This window comes from Rhinopithecus bieti, unplaced genomic scaffold (assembly GCF_001698545.2).
Source record: "Rhinopithecus bieti isolate Rb0 unplaced genomic scaffold, ASM169854v2 scaffold_5183, whole genome shotgun sequence".
NCBI classification, from domain to species: Eukaryota; Metazoa; Chordata; class Mammalia; order Primates; family Cercopithecidae; genus Rhinopithecus; species Rhinopithecus bieti.
In genome coordinates, this window is record NW_016804609.1 from 11,326 (window position 1) to 36,156 (window position 24,831).

A 24,831-nucleotide genomic window follows, 5' to 3' on the forward strand; every position below is an offset into this window, starting at 1 on the left:
AAACGTTTCTTTAAGCTAGGACTTACAAGGAACAGAAAGAGCTAGGCATGTAGCTGAGAAATGAACGTTCCAGGAAGATGGAAAGGTATATACAAAGTTTCAGTGGGTCTAGAGAGTGGAAAGAAAGTGTGAGAAGGAGGCTGAGGCCAGGTCAGTAAAGCTTTGTAGACCAGATTAAAGAGTTTGAATTGCTTTCTGAGTTCAGGGAAAAGTTATTGAAGCGACAGTTTTAAACAAAGAGTGGCTTTCTAGGTTTGTGTTCTGAAAAACTCAGTTCTGCTCCAGCATAGAGAAAGGAGTGCAGTAAGTGAAAAGAGATGAGTTAGGAGTAGTTTGTGGTGATTTAAGTGGGAAGTGGTGGTGGGTTGGCCTAAAGTGATAGCACCAAAGCAGGTTAGAAAGGAATAGATTCAAAATATATTTCAGCATTTGAATCAACAGACTTGTAAGGTTGCCTGAGGAAGGACAGCCAGAGGGAGGAGGAGAAAGAGGAATCAAGGATAACTATTTAGGTCTGGCTGGAGCCTCTGGCTCTATGGTAGTAGACTTTATCCAGATGGAGTGTGCTGAAGTTGAAATGTGTCCAGAATTGGTTCCTTCCGGTGGGTTCTTGGTCTTGCTGACTTCAAGAATGAAGCCATGGACCCTTGTGGTGAATGTTACAGTTCTTAAAGATGGTGTGTCCAGAGTTTGTTCCTTCAGATGTTCAGATGTGTCCAGAGTTTCTTCCTTCTGGTGGGTTCTTGGTCTTGCTGACTTAAGTAGTGAAGCCACAGACCTTCGCAGTGAATGTTATAGCTCTTAAAGGTGGCGCGTCCAGAGTTGTCTGTTCCTCCTGGTGGGTTCGTGGTCTTGCTGACTTCAGGAGTGAAGTTGCAGACCTTCTCAAAGAGTGTTACAGCTCTTAAAGGTGGCACATCCAGAGTTATTTTTTGTCCCAGTGGGTTCGTGGTCTCGCTGACTTCAGGAATGAAGCTGCAGACCTCTGCAGTGAGTGTTACAGCTCATAAAGGTAGTGTGGACCCAAAGAGTGAGCAGCAGCAAGATTTATTGTGAAGAATGAAAGAACAAAGCTTCCACAGCTTGGAAGAGGACCTGAGCAGTTGCCGCTGCTGGCTCAGGTGGACAGCTTTTATTCCCTTATTTGGCCCTGCCCATGTCCTGTTGATTGGTCCATTTTACAGAGAGCTGATTGGTCCATTCTACAGAGTGCTGATTGGTCCATTTAACAGAGTGCTGATTGGTGCGTTTACAATCCTTTAGCTAGCCACAGAGCACTGATTGGTGCCTTTTTACAGAGTGCTGATTGGTACATTTACAATCCTTTAGCTAGACACAGAGCACTGATTGGTGCGTTTTTACAGAATGCTGATCGGTGCATTTACAGTACTTTAGCTAGACACAGAGTGTTGATTGGTGCGTTTTTGGAGTGCTGATTGGTGCATTTACAATCCTCGAGCTAGACAGAAAAGTTCTCCAAGTCCCGACTCATCCCAGGAAGTCCAACTGGCTTCACCTCTCAATCCCCCCTCCAAATAGGACACCCCAAATGCTGCTGGGAATTGGGTGATGACAGCTCTAGCTACTTCCTGCTGGATAGGGGTGAAGTAGGGGCCCTGCAGTTGTAGTGTCCTCCAGAGGGGAACTCTTTAGGCCAGTGAAAGGGCCAGGAGGTCGATCCAGGGGTCCTTGGTAGAAGTTGTTAGTTGAACTCATTTGGCTACAGTATGTAGTCCTATGGCAAAGAGTATGGTTAGTATGCTGCTTAATAATATGATGAAATAGTAAAAGGATTCCATTAAAGGGGCAAGGAGAGTTGTTAAAGATTATGTAGATTTTCACTTATCTTTTTTAAGGAGGAAGGGGTTTTTCCTCAGGATCAGTGATAGGAGCCTTTTTAGTCTGGGATGTTTCCTTCCGAAATAGGAGATCCAAGTCCTCCAGTGGTTTGCAGGTGTATCAAGCCTGGTCTGGCTGATCTTGGGACTCCTGAGCCGATGGTCCTGCAGGTTTCTCAGGGGTGTCCAAAATTTAACTGGGGTGTGGTGAACCCAAGATTCCACTCCTGCCACCTTAACTGCAGTGGGGGTAGAGAGGATTACTGAGTATGGTCCTTACCACAAAGAATCCATAGATGGGGAGGTAGAGGGGAGAGATTTGACCAACACTAGAGCTCCTGGTTGAAACAACTCTGTTCCCTTTTCTATGTGACATGGTTCAGGTAGGTTTTTAAGGTTTCATTGATACTTTGCCAAAGAAGTTACATATTTGACCAAGTTGGCCTTTTCCTGATCCAGTAGGAGGTCATTTGTGAGAAAAGGTCGTCCATACAGCATTTCATATAGACTGAGCCCCATTTTGTGAGGAGAATTTTGGATTCTCAACAATGCCATGGGCAAAAGAGTAAGCCATGGGAGATAAGTTTCTTGTATTAGTTTCCTTAAGTGCCTCTTGAGTGTGTCATTTGCCTTCTTGACCTTCCCTGAGGATTGTGGCCTCCAGGCACAGTGAAGGTGATATTGTATCCCTAGGACCCTGGAAATTCCCTGAGCTGTCGTGGCTTTAGAAGCTGGACCATTGTCACTCTGTAAGCTTTGGGGAAACCCAAATCTAGGAATTATTTCATAAATTAGGACTTTAATCACTTCCTGAGCCTTCTCTGTCTTGCAGGGAAAAGCTTCTATCCAATTTGTAAAGGTATCAACACAGACCAACAATTATTGAAATTCCTTTGACTTAGGCATATGGGTGGAAGTCTAACTGCCAGTCCTCTCTGGGATAGTGACCTATTCTTTGTTCCCCCAAAGGTGCCTGAGGATGGACCAAGGGATTATTCCTTTGGCACACCTCACATGCTTTGACTACCTGTTGGATGGTCTGGAGGAGATTCGGCCCTGTAAATAGGGATTTGGCCATTTGATGAGTGTTTCAGTACCCATGTGAAAAGTTTGGTGGAGGGTTTTAAGTATTTTCCACTGGCTGGCTTTGGGTATAAGTACCTTTCCTTCTTCTGTCGTTAACCACCCCGAGGGGGGAAAACTATGCCCCCATGAAAGTCCCCATTCTGTTTCAGTCGGGGAATACTGGGGCTTAATCTCTTGGAGGGAGTTGCTCCATACCAAGGGTCCTTCTGTAGGTATTTCTAATGGGAGGTTCTTCTTGGCAGCAATTTTGACCTTGGCATCTGCCTGACGCTTTCCTTCTGCCTTTTCTCCTTCACCTTTCTGATGGCTTTGGCAGTGTAAGACTGCTACCTCCTTGGGTTTTTACACTGTGTGCAATAACTCCATGATTTCTTTGTGGTATTTAATGGGGGCTCCCCAGAGGTTAGGAACTCCCTTTCTTTCCATATTGCAGCATGGGCATGTAGGATTAGATAAGCATACTTACTATCTGTAACAAAGTCTCCCAATTGCAACTGAGGAGGTGGGAGAAATACCTGGTTACAGGCTGTCCCAGGATTCCTTGGATGGTAATGGACCTTGAGGACAGCTTTCCAGGACAGGAGATTAACCCTGAGAAAGCTGTGCCAGTGTCCAGGAGGAAGTCAATTTCCTGGCCCTCAATGGTTAAACGTACCCAGGACTCAGTGAGGGTGATGACATGAGCAGACGCCTGCCCTGGGCACCCTCAGTCCTATTGTTGGATCATCTGGTTGCGGGCTTCTGGCCCAAAGAACCTTTGTTCTCTGGGACAGTGCACCTTCCAGTGATTGCCTTGGCATAGCAGACATGGACGAGGGGGCGGCTTCTCATTGGACAATCTTTTTTAAGGTGTCCTTGCAAACCACACTGGTAACAAGTCCCACTGGGTGATTGGCCTGCTGTCTTTTCTGTCATCTCTGAACCACCAAGGTTGGTTTGTCTGAGGGCCATGACTAAGGCTGTGGCCTTTCTCTGATCTTGCTTTTCCTTTGGAGCTGTTCCTCTTGGACCCGATTATAGAGCACCAACGTTGCCACATTTAATAATTCCTCCAGATTTGGTTCAGGGCCCAGGGCTCGCTTTTGGAGCCTTCTTCTGATATCTATGGCTGATTGGATAATCAACTTATCTTTAAGGATCAATTGACCCTTGAGTGAGTCAGGTGACAGGGGAGTATATTTTCTTAATGCCTCCCATAGCCTCTTGAGGAAGGCAGAAGGATTTTCTTCCTTTCCCTGAGTTATGGTGGACATCATTGAATAATTCATGAACTTTTTCCTAATTCTCCTTAGTCTCTCTAGAACACAGGTCAATAGATGTTTATGACTCCAGTCCCCATGATCTTGAGTTGGGGTCCCAGTGGGGATCCATACTGGGGACAGCTTGCTGACCGGTAGGGAATTTGTCCCTTTCTTCAGCTGTCATTCTGTTGTTTACTTGACTAAGATACCAGGTATCTCCAAATTCTCAGGCTGCAACTATTAGCATTATTTTCATTAAAGGCCAGGATTTGATCTAACAATGGCATGACATCTCTCCAAGAGAGATCAAAGGCTTGCCCTAGACTCTGTAGGACATCTATATACCTATCAGGATCATCTGAAAACTTCCCCAGATCTACCTTGATCTGCTTTAAATCAGAGAGAGACAAGGGGACATGTACCCAGGTTGGGCCAAATTCCCCTCCCCCTACAGCTTGAAGGGGGCATAACCAATAGCATGGGGGGTTTTGTGGTCCTTTGGGGATTTCTTTGCTTGTTTCCTTCTGGGCAGGGGAGATTAGAGAAGGCTTATTAATAGGAAGGGGAGCTATAGGGAGGCTAGGATATGGGGGTAAACTGAGAGGTCCTCTTGTGGGATGTAAATTGCAAGCTTTGCATAGTTGTGTATTCTCCTTCAATGAAAAGAAAGCTTGGACATAAGGTATTTCACTCCACTTACCTTCCATCTTACAGAGAAGATCAAGCTGCAGGATAGTATTGTAATTTATACTTCCCTCAGGTGGCCATTTTTCCCCATCAGAGAGAGAATATTGGGGCCAAGCTGTAGTGCAGAAAAAAAGTGAGCTGCCTCTTTTTCAGGGTTTGTGGGTCAAATTGGTCCCAATGGCTTAGGATGCATTTCAAGGGTGAGCCTGTTAATGCCTGAGTGTTTCCCATCAGAAAGACAAAACTGCCACAGTTTTGGTTTGTTCCTTTCTCTCCCTGCCCAAGAACCCGCGACGTCCCTGGACCCTGCTGATTGGAATAGTTGCGCTCACCGACACATTCTCGAAAACCTGTTAGAGTCCTAAGCATTCTCCTGTTAGTATTGGGACCTTATCCCTGTCCTGTAAAGATGTTATGCCCCAAAAATGAAGTGGAGGGTTATACCCTGAGGGATATACCCAGGGTTGGAAGAGTGATGCCTTTTGTCCTCACTCGAATAGGAAGAATATCATTTTTGAAGCTCCCCATAGCATAGCTTCGGAAATAGCTTTTGCTAGGTCTGCTTGTCTGAGAAGAGATCCTAAAATTCCAGATAGTCCCCCGACCTGACAAGGCTTTAGGAAAAAATTATGTCTTTCTGATTGGTGAGCCTGGGTACCTAAAGAAGGGAACAAAGTCCTGAAGTTTATACTAGAAATCATTCTTATAGGAGAAACTAGAAAAGCACAAGAGACAGGGAGTGGTTTTTAGAAGCAGGACTAGCCTTGGAGAAGAGTGACAAGAGGAAGTTTGTCTGACAGGTGTTAGGACCCAGGAGGCAAGGGTCAGGATAGATAGGATAGATGGGCGAGTCTTGCTTGGGCAACGTGACTTTAAGAGTTCTGCTCATGGCCGCAGGGCCAACCAACTTATTGTTGGGACCCCAGAGCTGAATGGCTTTCCTTTCTGTTGACCCTCGGCTCCTCCCGGAAGTACAGGAAAAGTGGAAACTGGTTCCAGGCAAACCAACGCTCCCAACTCTGAAGAGTCAGGGGTTGTTAGAGAGCCCTTTCCCAGAAAGCCTGACACCCATGTCTTTAGTCCAGCGGCCGCGCTAGTCACTTTTAACTGGCCCACAGGTGCCCGGTATTTAGCCCCCAAATTCTAAGGGAAAATGGAACAGAATACCAAGTTAAAGGGGTCCAATGGTACTCAACACTTGGCAATAGGCGGTTGTCCCATCTGGGTCGCCAAAATATGTCCCATCTGGGTTGCCAAAATGTGTCTGGAATTGGTTCCTTCTGATGGGTTCTTGGTCTCGCTGACTTCAAGAATGAAGCCACGGACCCTCGCAGTGAGTGTTAAGTTCTTAAAGATGAGCGTGTCCAGAGTTTCTTCCTTCCGTTGGGTTCGTGGTCTTGCCCACTTCAGGAGTGAAGCTGCAGACCTTCGCAGTGAGTGTTACAGCTCTTAAAGGGGGCACATCCAGAGTTGTTTTTTCCTCCCAGTGTGTTCATGGTCTTGCTGACTTCAGGAATGAAGCCACAGAGCTTCACAGTGAGTTTTATAGCTCTTAAAGGTGGCACGTCCAGAGTTGTTTGTTCCTCCCAGTGGTGGTGTGGTCTCGCTGATGTCAGGAATGAAGCCACAGACCTTTGCAGCGAGTGTTACAGCTCTTAAAGGTGGCACGTCCGTAGTTGTTTGTTCCTCCCAGTGGGTTCGTGATTTTGCTGACTTCAGGAATGAAGCCACAGACCTTTGCAGTGAGTGTTAAGCTCTTAAAGGTGGCACGTCCAGAGTTGTTTGTTCCGATGGATTCGTGGTCTTGCTGACGTCAGGAATGAAGCAGCAGACCTTCGCAGTGAGTGTTACAGCTCATAAAGGTAGTGCAGACCCAAAGTGTGGGCAGCAGCAAGATTTATTGTGAAGAATGAAAGAACAAAGCTTCCACAGCTTGGAAGGGGACCCAAGCAGATTGCTGCTGCTGGCGCAGGTGGACAGCTTTTATTCCCTTATTTGGTCCCACCCACGTCTTGCTGATTGGTCCATTTTACAGAGAACTGATTGGTCCATTTTACAGAGTACAGATTGGTGCATTTACAATCCTTTAGCTAGACACAGAGCGCTGATTGGGGCATTTTTACAGAGTGCTGATTGGTGCATTTACTATCCTTTAGCTAGACACAGCGCTGATTGGTGCTTTTTTACAGAGTGCTGATTGGTACATTTACAATCTTCTGCTGATTGGTGCATTTACAATCCTCTAGCTAGACAGAAAAGTTCTCCAACTCCCAAGTAGACCCAGGGAGTCCAGCTGGCTTCACCTCTCAGAAGGAATGGGAATCAAGAATGTGATTCATATGTCAAGTGTGAAATGTCTGTAAGACACCTGTTTTTGTCTGCTAGTGTTGCCATAACAATATACCACAGACTGGGTAGCGTAAACAACAGAAATTTATTTTTCTTACAGTTAGGAGGTTGGAAAGTCCAGGATGAAGGTGCTGACAGGGATAGTTCCTTCTGAGGCCCTTGTCCTTGGCTTGCGGCAGCTGCCTTCTCCCTGTGTCCTCTCATGGCCCTTCCTCTGTGTATGCACGTCACTTGTCTCTTCTACTTCCTGTAAGGACACCAGTCCTGTTGTATCAGGGCTCCATCCTTATGACCTCATTTAACCCTAATTAGCACCTTAAAGGCCCCATCTCCAAATACAGTCACATTGGAGTTTAGGGCATCAACATTTGAATTTTGAAGCCCTGTAGACACAATTCAGTCCATAACACCACTGCCTAAGTGAAAATTTCAAATAGATGTTTGGGTAGAAGTCTGGAACTCAGGGGAGCCATGTGGACTGGGGACAAACATTGAGAAGATGCCAATACACAATTATTCTTTTAAGCCATGAGCCTAGATAAAATCACCTGTGGAAAAAGTACAGAAGAAAAAGGGAAGAGGGCCTGAGGAACATGAGCATTTAGAGATAGTCTCTAAAACATGGTATTTAATCATTCAGTGGCTCATGGATTCAGTCTCTGCTCTAACCTTGAACTTTTATCTAACCCTATTTTAGTCTCATTATACCACATCACATCCCTGAAGTGTCTCCAGAGTTTGACTCTCCTGTTTCTATATCCATGTTCTGTTCTCTGTGCTAATCCTGATTGAGCCCAGCTGTGCTCTTCTGTGGGCCTAAGCCTCATTGGAAGGCTAACATTTCAGGGAGCAAATTGAAGTGGACTTAGAGGAACTGAGAAATTCACTTCTTCACAGCCCCTTTTTGAGGGGGGTCCTTACCTAAGGAGCTTATATTTGTATTCTAGGGGACAGAGGCAGACAGTAAGTATGTAAATAAACATAATTTCTCACTGTGAGACATGCTATGAAGGAGATAAGCAGGGCACTCCACTAGAGAGTCGGGGCAGAGCTGCCTTTAAAGAGGGTGGTTAAGAACTACTGAGCTACAAGAAAGAAGGGACCCATGTCTGCTCCCCAGGGCTCTCTGACATTTAGAGACTGAGAAAATAACTTACAAAGCCACCCCAGTCAGATCAGAATTTTTGTGCTTTCTGTGCTTTCTTATATCATTTCAACAAAGTTTTTTAAGCAATAGAAGGGATACTGAGAAACGTTTTACTCGTTTTAAAAGATTTTCTTTATTTTTACACAACACAATTAGAAGAATGATTGTTTTTTGGTTACATTCTGCTTTCTGAAAGCAATCACTAGGTTGCAGTGAGCCCAGATTGCACCATTGCACTCCAGCCTGGGTGACAAGAGTGAAACTCCATCTCAAAAAAAAAAAAAGAAAAAAAAGAAGAAGAAGACCTTTTTAGGCAGTAGCGTTGAATGGAAACAGGATGAATGACAAGAAACCAGCCAGGAAAAGAGTAGTCCTGATAGAGAAACAGCAAAAATAAAGAAGCTGATGTAGGAAAGGGTTTGGAGTATTCAAAGAACAGAAGGGAAGCCACTCAAGGTTAGAGAAAATAGCCAGGGCTAGAGCAAATAGAACATCATTAGTCATGGTTTAGAGCTTGGATTCTGTCGCTGGCTAGTTTGCAAGAATGGTTTGAAGAGGGCAAGAATGAAAGCAGAGACTAATTGGGAGACTCCTCCAGAAGTTAAGGAGAGAGGTGATGGAGACTTGAAAAGAGTGGGCAGTGGATGTGGCAGGAGCTGGATTAATTTGAGGTAATCATAGAGGTAGAATCAATGGGAATTGGGTATAGGGGATGAAGAGGTAGAAAGCATCAGGGCTCTCTAGGTTTGAAGCTTGAGCAGCTAGATGAATGATGGTGTCATTTACTGAAATTAGAAAGACTGGATGTGAGAGAAATAGATTTATATTAGGGAGAATCAGTTTAAGGGTAGAGATCTGAACTGGAAATGGGATTCATCTATATAGCTATATATCTATAGGTATATAGATGATCTATATCTATACATATACATATGTCTATATATGGTATTTAAACCAGGGAATCTCAAAAGGAGAGCATGTACTTAGATCAAGATTTCTCAACCATGGCACAGCTGGCATTTCAGATCAAATAATTATTTGTGTGGGGGCTGTCCTGTACAATGGAGAATGTTTAAGCTGCATCCCTGACCTCTACCCACTATTTGCTAGAGATCCCTCTTCCCCTTCCCTTGAGTGGTGACAACTTAACAACAAAAATGTCTTCAGATATTGCCAGATGGCCCCTGGGGTTCAAAATTACTCTTGCTTAAGAACTACTGAGCTAGAGAAAAGAAAGGACCCATGTGTGCTCCCCAGGGCTCTCTAACATTTAGAGACTGATAAAATAACTTACAAAGCCACCCCAGTCAGATCAGAATTTTGTGCTTTCTATGCTTTCTTCTATCATTTCAACAAAGATTTTAAGCAATAGAAAGGAAACTGAGAAACATGTTACTTATTTTAAAAGATTTTGTTTTGTTTATTTTTACACAACACAATTAGAAGAATGACTGTTTTTTGGTTACATTCTGCTTTCTGGAAGCAATCACTAGCCAAATGTCACTGTTTGTGATTGAATTCTACTTTTACTCTTTCTCAATGACATGTCTGTAGTTCATATTTCAATATTTTCCTGATGTTAGGAGTTTGATCAAAGTCATTTTAAGCATAGTCCGTATTGGCTAGCCAAAAAAAATTTTAAAACCGTAATAGGTTTTAGAGTCATATATGCTTCTGTAGTTTGTGGAGCTAAACAGATGATCTGATTACTCACAGTATCAAAATTTAACAAGTTTTATTTTCTTACAGCATTCTGTGGCAATAGATTCTGGTTTCAGGAACTCTGGCATAACGGTGGGAAAGAGAGGAAAAACTATATTGGTAAGATATTTTGTCAAAGAGCAATTTTTTTAGTGTAAAGTGATCCAGAGATTGAATAACCTAATTAGACTCCTGGCTTTAATGTCTCCTTTCTCAAATCTTCTTACCATTCTCTTACTTATAAACCTTCAGTGACTTAACTCCTTCCTACAGGGCTAAGTCCAGAGTTTAGATTTACATTTGAGGTCTTATTTTATAATATTCTTCTCCATTTACTTTTAACCTGATTCTTAACTCTGCCCTCCTCATTAAGTAGGCAAAGCCCAAAAGCACTGTGACATCATGGAAAGAGTCACAGAGAGAGTCCAAAGTCCCGTGTACTGATACCTGCTGGATCACAGCTGCACTGTGTGAATTTGGGCAAGCTCCTCAGTCCCTCAGGGTTTGAATTTTCTCAACAGTATCAGTGGTCCAGCAAACTACTGTCCTAGGGCCACATTCAGCCCACATAGGGCCAGATCCCACTATACTCATTTGATTACTTATTGTCTAAGCTTGCTTTTGTGAGACAATGGCAAACTTTAGTAGTTGTGACAAATACTATATGGCTTTCAAAGTCAAAAAATGTTTACTATCTGTCCTTTTAGAGAAAAGATTTGCCGACCTTTCGACTAGATGATCTTTAAGACTTGCTTTCTTTTTGAGTCCTTCTCTAGGCAAGCTAGCCTTTAGATATTTTGCCCTATTCTGATTTCTTGGTATTTACTGTTTGGCATGGCATGTTTTTGAACTATCTGAGGTTACCCTCCTTCTATCTTCCTATACTCTCCTATTTTCTACCTATTTTTAACAATAACCTATTTCCCTATTAGGGGTGGATGACAAAAGAGGACCCCCTTAAAGCATGGCTAAATAGAAAATCAAAGCCTGGCTGGATGTGGTGGCTCATGCCAGCACCTTGGGAGGCCAAGGCAGGCAAATCATGAGGTCAAGAGATTGAGACCAGCCTGGCCAACATGGTGAAACCCCATCTCTACTGAAAATACAAAAATAAGCTGGGCTTGGTGGTGTGCACCTGTGATCCCAGCTACTCGGGAGGCTGAAGCAGGAGAGTCGCTTGAACCCAGGAGGTGGAAGTTGCAGTGAGCGGAGATCACGCCACTGCGCTCCAGCTGGACAGAGCGAGACTCTGTCTCAAATAAAAAAGAAAAGAAAATTAAAGCCCGTGGTACTGGTTTGTGTCCCCATCTCACTCTTTACTCCATCTCGTAACCCAAGTGAAAACAGCCATTCTTTCACCTTCTTCTTTGTTTCCATATTCAATTCATTATAGGTCCTATCCATGCTGCCCCTTGTTTCTAATACTTGACCCCACCCTAGGTCTTCTGGCACTGCCCAGCCCTCAGACTCCCTAACCTCAGTCTTTAACATTGTCTCCTGACTAGTCTTCCTACTTTAGGCCTTCTCCTTGAGTCCCTCCAACCAGCGCTATCAGAATCCCCCTTTAAAAAACTCAGGGCCTCGGCTTGGTGCAGTGGCTCATGCCTATAATCCCAGCACTTTGGGAGGCCGAAGTGGGTGGATCACCTGAGGTCAGGAGTTTGAGATAGCCTGACCAATATGGTGAAACCTCGTCTCTACTAAAAATACCAAAATTAACCGAGCGTGGTGGCATGTGCCTGTAATTACAGCTACTTGGGAGGCTGAGGCAGGAGAATTGCTTGAACCTAAGAGGCGGAGGTTGCAGTGAGCCGAGATCGTGCCACAGCACTCTAGCCTGGGCGACAAAGCAAGACTCCGTCTCAAAAAAAAGAAAAAAAAAAAAAATCTCAGGTCCTCCAAACATTTTCCTGGTATTCAAGGTCTTACCCAGACTATTTTGCATCTACCTGTTTATGTTCATCTCCCACTTACATACTTATGCTCCAGCCACATAGAACTATTAGTTGTTTTCCAAGGGTATCATGCTCTTTCATATCTCTATGCCCACAGATAAGTTATCCCTCTGGCTGAAGTTCTTCCTCCCCCTTCCTCTCCTCCTCCTCCTCCTCCTGTTTTTTTTTGAAATAGAGTTTAGCTGTTGTCGCCCAGGCTGTAGTGCAATGGCTCGATCTTGACTCACTGCAACCTCTGCCTCCCAGGTTCAAGTGATTTTCCTGCCTCAACCTCCCAAGTAGCTGGGATTATAGGCCCTTACCACCATGCCCGGTTAATTTTTGAATTTTTAGTAGAGACTGAGTTTCACCATGTTGGCTAGGCTGGTCTCAAACTCTTGACCTCAGGTTATCCACCTTCCTTGGCCTCCCAAAGCGCTGGGATTACAGGCATGAGCCACCATGCCCAGCCCCTTCTTAATTTTTCTGTGTGTTGAAATTGCACTCATCCTTTAAAATCCCAACTCAATTGCTGCCTTTCCCATAAAGCTGAGTTCTTAGACTCAGTTAGTTACTTCTCTTCAACATTTTCTTGCCATTGTGTGTGTGTGTGTGTGTGTGTGTGTACATACATGCACATGCATGCATGTGTGTTTCGTCTGTCATAACTCTTAAAGTCAGAGGTCACGTTATAGGCACCCTGTATCTTCATGCCTTATAGGGAGCGTAGAACATTGCAGATGCTCAGTGAAAGTTTATGGAGTGGCTGGGCGCGGTGGCTTACGCCTGTAATCCCAGCACTTTGGGAGGATGAGGCGGGTGGATCACCTGAGATTGGGAGTTCAAGACCAGCCTGACCAATATGGAGAAACCCTGTCTCTACTAAAAGCACAAAATTAACTGGGCATGGCACATGCCTGTAATCCCAGCTACTCTGGAGGCTGAGGCAGGAGAATCGCTTGAACCTGGGAGGCAGAGGTTGCCGTGAGCTGAGATCGTGCCATTGCACTCCAGCCTGGGCAACAAGAGCGAAACTCTGAAAAAAATAAAATAAAATGTTTATGGAGTGAATTTTATTCTCAAAATAATTTTACAGCATTTGTATGGTTGTTCTTAACCTCTATCTAGTGTTTGCCTCTACTTGGAACACGTTGACTGTTTCATCAACAGGGCTATTAAGATTGTGAACCCTAAAGCATTGAGAAGCAGCTCCTGTGTATGATAGAGGAGGCATGGTTTACTCTTGTAACTGTGCTCTGCTCCAAGAGCACTGAGACTCCTTGGCATCCAGTTCCTTTTGATTTTCGCTTGAGATTTCTGTTGAGGTTTTATTTCTTTCTTTAAGTTGTGTATTATGGCTTTCTAAGCTATAGTGAGATTGAAATTGTTAAAAATTATTTGATTCTTTGATATCATCTGCCTCTCTGAAAGATAATGTATAGAATGTCTTTCTTTAGAAATGACTGTAGATGATGGAAAACATTTTATTTAATCTCCTTTAACTGTGTTCAGCTAAATTCTATCAAAGCACTAACCTAACTGCTGTAATGGAACTAAAGTATGTTCAAACACAGCCCTGACTGGGACTTTTCTTGAGTTATTTTCAGCGTCTCTGGTATCTAAGTCTTCATATCTAAATTGTTTTTTCCTTGTAGGCTGTCCGTAGTACACATGGCTTAGAAGTTCCATTAAGCCATAAAGGAAAACTGATGGTGACAGAGGAATATATTGACTTCCTGTTAAATGTGGCAAATCAAAAAATGGAGGAAAACAAGAAAAGAATTGAGAGGTATATTAACTGGGTATTTCCATGTTATTCTTATATGCCTAGGTCATCCTTGAAAACAATACATACCATCTTCAGTTTATAATGCTAACTGCTCATCTATTTGTAGATAATTAAAAAATATTTTTATTATCATTAATAATAAAAAGATGATCAAAGTAATAGATGAGAGTAGGTCAGGCTGCCATGGTCACTAAATGGAGCATACGGGAGAGGCTTTCTAGGGAATGGCAGGGCACATGACCACCAGAAGCCGGCATAAAGGGGAAAAACATAATCATTCCAGAAAGACAGCCCAGCAGCCACAGGAACCGTAACTGATGAATTTGAAGGCGGCCAGGGAAGAGGTGCACATTACCCATAGATGTGACCTATCAGAGATTACCTAGACTTTCCTGTTTAGGGGAACAGCCTGGTTGACTTTTTGTCTGATAAATATTTCACTTCTCTGGCTTAGGCTAGTTTAATACCAAACTCTTGTCATAGATTAGATCTAGAATTGCCATAACTTTCTAAGTAGGAAGGTATAGTTTTCATTTCACATCTCCATACTTCTTTTGTTCTTCATCATTACCTCCTGGCAAAGGAAACTTTTATATTATTTTCTTTTACAACTTTTTCGCAAGAATAAAGATTTTATATAAAGTAGTAAATATTATGCTGTCTTTCATATATGAAAGTAATGCCACTGACCTGCCATCAGCTAGATGCACAGTTTTTAGTTATCCAAGGAGTAATAGCCATTTTGATGTCATTTATAATTTTCTTTTTTTCTTTTCCCCACCCTTTTGGCTACCTCCATTCAGTCAATCGCTGCCTGAATATCTCTTCAGTCATTTTGTCTCCATCCATACTGCTGCTTTTCTCCTTCACGACCATCGTAATAGCCTCATTCAGGATACTTCTAGTATGCCTGTCTGCTAAGCCATTCTTTATCAAATCATGTTTGTAAAGTGCAAAGGATTCCTATTGCTTAACTTGCATGCTTAAGATTCTTTAATACTTAGAACTTTTTTTGAAGCATTGAAGGCCAGGAGTGCTAGTGGTAGCAGTGTAAAAGGGTGAAGTGAAGTAGAAGTAGGCCACCGAGGCAGAACTGGGTTCAAATCCTGGTTCTGAGTTACGCAGTCTGGTTCCACCAAATTGCTCAGCTCTCTGGACTTCAATTTTCTTATCTCTGACTTCTGGGAAATACCTATCTTAAAGAATAATTATTATATTCATTAGATAGTGTATTTATAATGACTGCCCTGACCCTGTTATGTTTTGGACTCTCGGGACAGGATAGCCCTTCTTCATCTTTGATTGATGGAGAATAAACCTGTAACCATAAAAATATCACCATCCAGGCTTTCTCAGCTGGGGTTCCTCATTTGAACCACACAATTTACCAAGTTATTTGAGTGACTATTTTCTGAATTATCTCAAGGATTTTATGTAACGTACTATTTTAGATACGTTGGAGAGAAGTTAATTCATTACTTACAATGGCTGTCTTAGTGTACTAGAGCTTAATTTTCCAGCCACACCCTGGTTGAGAAAAACTGACCACAAAAACCTGGCCACAAAATGCTTTGAGCAAGTATTCTAACTAAAGTAATACTTTTAAATAAGCAACAATCCACTCCACCAGACTACAGACTACTATACGTGAGTATTTACTGGTACCATTCCATAAGTTTACCACTTACTAAATTGTAATCCAGTGAGACTGTTTGCTAAAACATAGGAGGTAGCAAATCAGTTTTCTCCATTTCCTTACTTGAATTTTAACAAGCTTATAAATAGAGCCCAAGATCAACTAACTATACACCTGGTGAAGTTAATTGAGCCACATTCACCAACTATAAAATCAAATTATGCTTAAATCCATTGACTCAAAAATATGTTTTGAGAGTGCATGCTGCCATTAAGAGCCATGCTTATCATATAAAATCAGGGAAAAATTAAAGAAGGGTAAAAATGTCTTAAGATACTGATTAGAAGATTACATGTGAATTTAGAAAGTGAGAACAAATTAAGGAGCTCCTTTGGGAACAGCTGTATGTTCAGCCAAATGCAGAAAAAGAGTTACTCTTCTGATGTTGAAAAGAGAAAAAAATACTGGAGGTGATGAGTTATGCAATCAGACATTAATTAAGTACTAAGATTGGTTTGCCAAAGGACCAAAGTTTCACAATTCAGAGAATTTCAAAAACTCAAAAACTCCTGAGTAACATTTCAGCAATAAGAAATATTCTAGAAATGTGAAAATTAGAGAGGTAAAATATTTTTAATAAAAAGAAGGCCTTATTCATGAGAAACAATTCCTAAGCCCACTTCTTAGTGGGAAGAGACTTATCCATTGGGTTCCTATTTCTGGAGCTGTCAAGACAAGACCTTCAAGCAGCAGCCTGCTTTATAAACAGCTAATTTGGAGACTGGAAGAGACAGGGACTGACACCAGATGTAGGAAGACAATCCATACATAACGATCTAGAGAACTTTGGATAGCTATTTACTAACTACAAGAGGAAGGCTATCTTTGAATCTGTTAATAAGCAGTCAGCACATGGGTCAGATGAAACCACCATCTGGCTATGAGTAGCATAAAACTAGCCAGGTTCTTTTCACCAAGTGTGTAATGAGAAAATATTACATAAAATGCTCAATAAAGGGGCAGAATATATTGTCATGTAATATTGTTGATAAAGCAAATCTGGAAGAAAAGTAATTGAATCCACTTTCAATGGTTGATTTTTTTTTTTTTTTACTCTATTTTGTGATAAAATGTACGTAATAGGAAATTTATCATTTTACCAGTAGCATTAAGTGCATTCACATTGTTATGCAACTGCCACCACTGTCCATCTCCAGAACGTTTTCATCATCACAAACTAAATCTCTATTCCCATTAAACACTAACTCTCCATTCCTCATACTGCATTCCCCTGTTAACCACTATTCCATTTTCTCTCTCTATGAATTCCACTATTATAGGTAATTCATCTAAGTGGGATCATACAATATACATCCTCTAGTATCTGGCCTATTTTACTTAGTTAATGCAGGATTTATCCATGCTGTAACGTGTATCAGAATTTTGGTTCTCTTTAAGACTGAATAATATTCCATTGTATTTATAGACTGCATTTTGTTATTCATTGATCTGTCAATGGACATTTAAAGTGTCTTTGCCTTTTGGCTATTGTAAATAATGCTGCTATGAACATCATTTGTGATAAATGATGATTGATGTTGATTGTACAAGTATCTGAGTCACTGCTTTCAGTTTTATTGGATATATACTCAGAAGTGGTATAGTGTAATCAAAGAAAGCTTCATGGAAGAAGTCACTGAGCAGGGCCTAAAATGCAGGCAGGGTTATTATATGAAGAGCTCTGTGGAAGGGGGAGATAGCATGATAGATAAAAAAGATGAACAGCATGAACAAAGGAAAAAGAGATAGTGCTATGGTTTGGCTTTGTCTCCACCCAAATCTCATCTTGAATTCCCATGTGTTGTGAGAGGGGGCTGGAGGGAGGTAATTGAATCGTGGGGGCAGGTCTTTCCTATGCTGTTCTTGTGATAGTGAATAAGTCTCACAAGATCTGATGGTTTTAAAAATGGAAGTCGCCCTGCACAAGCTCTCTTCAATTGCCTGCTGCCATGTGAGACATGCCTTTCACCTTCCACCATGGTTGTGAGGCCTCCCCAGCCACATGGAACTGTAAGTTCATTAAATCTCTTTCTTTTATAAATTGCCCAGTCTCAGGTATGTCTGTATCAGCAGCGTGAAAACAGACTAATACAATAAATTGGTACCAGTAGAGTGGGGCACTGCTGAAAACATACTCAAAAATGTGGAAGCAACTTTGGAACTGGGTACCAGTTCCAGGCAGAGGTTGGAACAGTTTGGAGAGCTCAGAAGAAGACAGGAAAATGTGGGAACGTTTGGAACTTCTAGAGACTTATTTAATGGCTTTGACCAAAATGCTGATTATAATTTGGACAAGGAAATCCAGGCTGAGATAGTCTCAGATGGAGATGAGGAACTTACTGGGAACTGGAGCAATGGTGACTCTTGTTAGGTTTTAGCAAAGAGACTGGCAGCATTTTACCCCTGCCCTCGAGATTTGTGGAACTTTGAAATTGAGAGAGATGATGTAGGGTATTGGGCAGAAGAAATTTCTAAGCAGCAAAGCATTCAACAGGTGACTTGGGTGCTGTTAAAGGCATTCAGTTTTATGGATCTTTGTTCCATTTTACCGGTTGTTTTGGTACCCTAAGGACATAGCTTTGAATTCTCAGGTTCTTTAATGGTTGATTAAAGTAAGGCATACATTCTTTTTTAATTACTTTTTTTTTTAATGTGATGAATGGCATCTGTTATTTGCCAAGCACAGCACTAGATATCAAGTGTACAGTGATGAGTGTGTAAGTTCTTGAAAATGGACAGGATATGTACTCATCATGTTGTATATGTATTAGAGTTAGTTGATGTATTTAGGAATAGGTGGATATTTGGAGTTTTCGAGTTTTATAGGCTTTGTAAGTAGAACTTAGCCGGTTTATTGAATCAAACAAAGATGAAAATTGGTCCAAATAGAGATCTATTCTGCAGATATCAAAAATTTCCTGCCATAGTCTCCCATTAAAATAGGACATAAAAGTAAGATGAGATCTCTGCAGTGGCAAGGGAGTTTCTTAACTTTCAGATCATTCTAATTTGGGACCTAGGATAATACATTTATAGTTACATTTTTAATCTGGGGTTATTCATTCATTTATTCAATATAGTCTTACTGAGGATGCCAGCACTCTACTGCATGCTAAGATATAACAGAAGACAGGTAGATAGGATCCTTGGTCTCTTGAAGTCTATATTCTATAAAAGTAGTCATTTTTGATAACTAACTCTCTGGGTACTTACATATATCATCTGTAATCCTATGACAACCCTGATAACTCTAGGATAATAATATCCAGCTTTATAAATGTGAAAAATCAAGACTGTGGGAAATTAATTGGAATTAGCTGACATCCTCTTTCCCAAAGGAATGTTGGTGTCAAATGCATGCAACACACCTTGCTGCCTGCTGCCTTCCAACATAGATTGAAGGCTACTGTGTCAAGCAGAGTTTTGTGTTAGGTGTTAACATGAGGGTAGAAAAGAAACGAGGCCTGGTTTTCAGAGAGCCTACAGTTTATTGTATCACAAAACTAACACTAAAACTCCAATAGAAAAATGAATAAAGGGAAAGAATAATTTACACTAAATATTCAAATAGCTAATAAATGAGAAACATTCTATTTTACTTACAAAGAAATGAAAGTTAAAATAATGCAATATCATTTCCACCCATCCAGGTAGAAGGTATTTTTGGGTAGGAATATTGAGCGTATGGGTGCAGTGATCTCTCTCAAGTGCAGCTATTAGAAGCATATTTCTTTGAATATCTATTGTGGAAAACAAGCAGTATTTATCAAGAGTCTTGTAATGTTTATGCCCTTTAACCATGTAATGATATTTCTAGGTGTCTATAGTAAGGAAATGGCTAAAAACTCACATCACTTTCAAAAATGCTTACCACATTTTTGTTTGTATCAGGAAAATTTTGAATATAAATAAAGGCCAGTCTAGGTGACATAATGTTATACTGCCATTCTCAATAAATGTTAAACTTGAAAAAAACAATGTAAAACTTTAAATGTAATATTCTAATTGTGAAAAAATAGGTATATGGATTAATAAATACATTAATTCAGACTACCTTAATAAACTGAAAAGAAAAATATTGAGAGCAGTTATTTCTAGTTATGTAGAGGTGATCTGTATTTGTAACCTCATACATTACACAAATTACCTAAAATGAGCCATTACATTTATGTAATTATAATTCCATTCTTTTTTACCCTTTTCTTCAACCCCTACATTTGGGATGGAAAGTGAGGTAGGACAGAGATTGTCAAGAGGTGATTCCAATCCAATTTTCAGGGCTGTTCTTAAAGAACTAAAGTGCTTTTATTTCCCTATAAAACATATTATTTATTTGATTTATTTTATATTTATAAAGCTAATATAGGACATAGCCAGATTTGCATAACTTATAAGCTGTTGGTGTATTTCAATCATTTGGTTTCAGTACACACAGATATAACAGTAGTACTTATTTCTTTACAGGTTTTACAACTGCCTACAGCATGCTTTGGAAAGGGAAACTATGACTAACTTACATCCCAAGATCAAAGAGAAAAATAACTCGTCATATACTCATAAGAAACAAAAAAAAACAGAAAAAGCACATGCCCAGTGTATTACTAAAGAAAATGATAAAGAACTTGAAAATGATGATGACGATCTAGGAATCAATATTACCATCTTCCCTGAAGGCTACTAAGCTTTGATTCTGACGTGTCTTGGTCGTAACCTTTCTAGTAGGTTTTATAAAGCTGCTCTTTGTAAGAGTATTTTAGTTTGTTGAGTGTATCAGCCATTTAGAAAAATAAGATGTAATTTCTCTACATTTTAGAGAAACCTATCTTATGAAAATAGATGTCTTTTTAAAATAGCTTTGTGTGTTTGCTCATTGAATACTGCCTTTTTTAGTCACATAGAGATTTATCGCAAAAATAAAATTGTGATTTTTTAATGACTCTCTTTGTTTTAATTTCTACTTCTGCAAAACAGGAAAACTAAGTACACCTTTTCAAGAAACGCTTAACACCAGAGAGATTTAAATAAAAATTATAATAATATTTTATTTGCTTTTAACTTTGAAACCTCCAGCCTTTAAAGGAGGGGTCAAAGTTTGCTTCTGTTGCCATGGAGTCCAGTAACAAGTTTTTTCCTCCCTTTGGACTTTGTGGATAAAACAACTGATACATTTGTGTTCAGGACAAAATATCTGAACCCTCTCTCCCCGGCATTTTTCACAAACCAGAGCCTGCCACTGACACAGTCTCTGTGAAACACGTGGGCATAGTTTTTCACTAAGCCTGATGAGAAGTGACTACTAAGACCAAGCGTCCTAATAGAACAAATGTGCTATGAAAAATTGTAAGGATCAAAAGCCTTGGGTTTGAATTCTGACTTCTATATGGAAGTTAGAGGTCCTTGAGCAAATCATTTAATTTCCTAGGGCTTCTATTTTCTCTTCTCCATAATAGTGATTCTATTACCTGCCTTATTTATACCATAGGAGTGTTGCCAGTATCAAGTTTTAAAATGCGAAAGCATTTACTAATAGATCATTATGCACATCTACTGTTTTAGGATAAAATGAGAATGAGTTCATACTGTTTTTTCAGAATGTACCAAGTCATAAAATATATATTTAAAGGGAAATTGCTGGATAATCATGGAACTAATAAATTATAAAATACTAGAGTGTCAAAAAAAATTATAAAAGGTAGTGAACATTGAGTTGTGATTTGGGCATTTCCTAATATTGTTATAGTTTACCTAAGTTAACTTTATGTGAATTAGATTTGCCCGCCATTTGCTTGTCTTAACAGGTAGCAGTTTGTATTCTCATTTTCAAAATAGGTAGAATTCGTGGACATCTATTGTCCTCTAAATAAAATCAGAGGCGGTGTCCAGGCAGCTCTGAAGTTATTGTAAGGTTTTTTTCTTTGTTTCTTTCATTGTTCTGGACTGCTCTCTTTGGGGCCTGTAAAATAAGATGCTGATATTTACTGACCTAATTTAGTATTCCCACAACATTTAGGACATCTTCAAACAATCTTTTGTTTCATTGTTTGAGAAACGACTTCCGCTGAGTCCTCGATCTCCTTGCTGTTCTGCAGCATGTGGTGCTGTTGGTCATTCTTGCATTTGTGATTTGCCGTGTCAGGGGCTTCCTGAATGCTGTCTTCTGAATCACCTCACTGTTTATGGCAAGTCCTTGGTTCTTTTTCCCTCCAATACTTGTAGCAGTTTTCAACATTTATAGCATCTTGAAAAAAATATAAAAAGAACCCAGGAATCTCCAGGGAGGGACACTAGGTATTATATATACATACATACATACATATATATATATGTGTGTGTGTGTGTGTGTGTGTATATACTCAGAAGTGGTTTTAATTGTAAACCAAAGGGTAATAACTTTGTAGGTATTACCAGATGTCTGTCTTTGGCCTTCATTTTGCATTTCTTCATCCCAGCCATCACAGTAATTCCAGTAGACTTAACCCATCAGACGGTGATTCCCAACTTTCTTGCCCTGACTGGCCTCCTAAGCTTTGGCTAACTGCTGGATCTCTCCAGTAGAGCTGTTATTTTCTAAAACTTTTCTCTCTTGTTAGAATTCTCCTTTCCTTTGGCTAGAGAGAGCAGCCCTTGGTTGGGATTTTTTTTTTTTTTTTGTCTGAGCCCATTGACACTTCCAGTTTGCTGGCTTTTGCAGTGCCTCGTCTAGGATATGTAAGGAGGAAAAACAAAAAACGGGAACTTGCCACTGTGTTGTTCTTCATATCCCCCAAATCCCTATCTGGTCCACTTTCTTCTCTCTACCTGTCAGAGTTTTATGTTTGTTTTATATACAATGCTCATAGTATTTAGTTGCAGTCAATAGAAGGAATAGAGAAAAGTATGCCTATTCCATCTTCCCAGAATCAGAAATCTAATTTTAAGAAAGTACTGATAATATCAAATATCAAATTGTTGGGGTACATTGTTGAGGACACTTTTGCAAAGCCATTCAGATAGCCATGGATTCCTTATTTCAACGCTGTGCCCCATCTTCCAGCCTGTGTGCTTTGCTGCTCTCGCTTCAGGCTACTGGATTCTCTCCAGCCTAAAGGAGAGAAGGAAATCCCTGGAAGCCTGTATCCCGTGCCCTCCACCAACCATACACACACTCATTGTCTTTCCTGCACCCCCCACTACACGTGCACACACTTCTTGTCTCCTAAGCCAGTAATGACAAGTGTGGAGCTTCAGACTATCACTTTGTTGCCCAGAGGATAGGCCCTGCTGCAGATCTTCCAAACCAGAATCTTAATTCTGGAGCCTAGGAATCTTTATTTTTCAAACAAGTCATCCAAGTTGTTCTGATAAAATCAGCCCAGCACTTTTAGAACTCACTGATAACAGACTTATTCCTGAAGAGAGCATTTGAGGAGGAATTGAAGATTTTCTAATGGAGAAAAAAAAGGGGGTCACATGAACAGATGTTCCAGTGTACCTGTGCCATAGATTTCGTGTGTACACTTTACAGGAGAGTAAGCAAGAGCTTAGGTAAGTTATAGTCCTTACCTTTGGGTCTAAGGCAGTGTCCAGGAAACCTTGGCAACTTGTTCAGCTATGTAAGTTGAACTCTGTACCACTTGGGAGGGAACATTCCCCTAGACGACAGTGTCAATGGCGCTTGTTGAAGTTGTGCAGTGCACATTCGTATCTACCAATATATACAGCAGTCCTTCTGGAAAGGGAGTTTTGTCAGGAAAGGATACTCACAGTGTCAGAATGCCTGGAGCATTGCTTCTAGTCTAGTGGGCAGAATATAGAAATATCTGCCTGGCAGTACAGTAAATGAAAAGAGAAATGAATAGTAACAAAAAAAAAAAGTTATAAATAAGAACCATAGGAAAGAGAGAGTGCAGGTGGAACAAGCCTATCCTGTGGTGAAGTGACAACACATTCTACAGTGTTAAAATGTCTCTAAGAGGCTCATTGACTTTTCTTCACTCATTTAAATTGATCTCCAAAAGAACTATGTATTTTAAAGATTCCATAAACTGAACATGTGAATGGGGACCAAGAAGAGAGAGGCTGCTTCCCAATCTGTTTATGTAAGGTAACAGAAATCACTTTGGTTAGTAGTGAGGAGACACCAGGTGCTGGCCATAAAACTGAGAAGACATTGAATCCCATTCACTCCTTAACTTTCCTTCATATACAGTCACGAGCTATGTAACAACATTTCAATCAATGATGGACCATATGCCATATACCATATGGTGGCCCCATAAGATTATAATGGACCTGAAAAATTCCTATTGCTAGTGATGCGGTCATTGTAAAGCTGTAGCACAAGACATTATTCACATGTTTGTGGTGACAGTCATATAAAACTGTGGTCCATACAATTATGTACAGTGCGAAATACTTGATAATAAATATGTTACTGGGTTATGTATTTACTATGCTATGCTTTTATCATTATTTTGGGTATACTCCTTCTACTTAAAATGTTAACTGTAAAACAGCTTCTGACAGGTCCTTCAGGAAGTACTCCAGAAGAAGACATTGTTATCATAGAAGATAACAGCTTCCTGTGTGTTATTGCTCCTGAAGACCTTCCAGTGGGACAAGATGTGGAGGAGGAAGACAGTGATACTGAGGATTCTGACCCTGTGTAGGCTTAGGCTAATGTGTGTGTTTATATCTTAGTTTTTCACAAAAAGTTTTTTCCAATGTTAAAAAAAAAGAAAAAAAAACCTTATAGAGTAAGGATATAAAGAAATATTTTGTACAGCTGTATAATGTGTTTGCTTTAAGCTAAGCATTATTACAAAAGAGTCAAAAAATTTTAAGAAATTAAAGTTTATAAACCAAATGTTCACTGTAAGCTAAGGTTAATTTATTCTTGAAGAAAGAAAAAATGTTTAATGAAATGTAGAATAACCTAAGTGTACAGTGTTTATAAAATTTATAGAGTAATACATTTATACAGAACATCCTAGGCCTTCACATTCACTCACCACTCAATCAGTGACTCATCCAGAGCAACTTCCAGTACTGCAAGCTCCATTCATGGCATGTGCCCTGTACAGATGTGCTATTTTTCATCTGTTGTACCATATCTTAATTGTACCTTTTCTATGTTTAGGTATGTTTAAATACATAAATACTTATCATTTTGTTACAGTTGCCCACAGTAGTCAGCACATTAACATGCTGTACGGGTTTGTACCCTAGAAGCAATAGGCTCTACCATGTAGCCCAGTAGTGATATTTGCATGACTAAATCACCTTACAACCCTTTTCTCAGAACATGTTTCGATTGTCAAACAACACACAACTATTTTATTTATGCCTGACCAACAATATCAATAACTGAAACACAGCAGTTTA

The 24,831-nt window shown here is 40.5% G+C and overlaps 1 protein-coding gene across 1 annotated transcript in view; it reads left to right on the forward strand.

Annotated features, from left to right (window-relative positions):
* Nucleotides 1–24,371, forward strand: part of TYW3 (tRNA-yW synthesizing protein 3 homolog) — a gene marked incomplete at its 5' end in the record, with an annotated part of 27,872 nt that extends 3,501 nt beyond the window's left edge. Inside the window, 3 exons of the mRNA XM_017869404.1 lie at nt 10,098–10,169; nt 13,639–13,772; nt 19,933–24,371. Of these exons, the coding sequence (XP_017724893.1) occupies nt 10,098–10,169; nt 13,639–13,772; nt 19,933–20,149 (423 nt within the window). The remainder of the gene's footprint in view (nt 1–10,097; nt 10,170–13,638; nt 13,773–19,932) is intronic.
* Nucleotides 24,372–24,831: the final 460 nt, after the last annotated feature.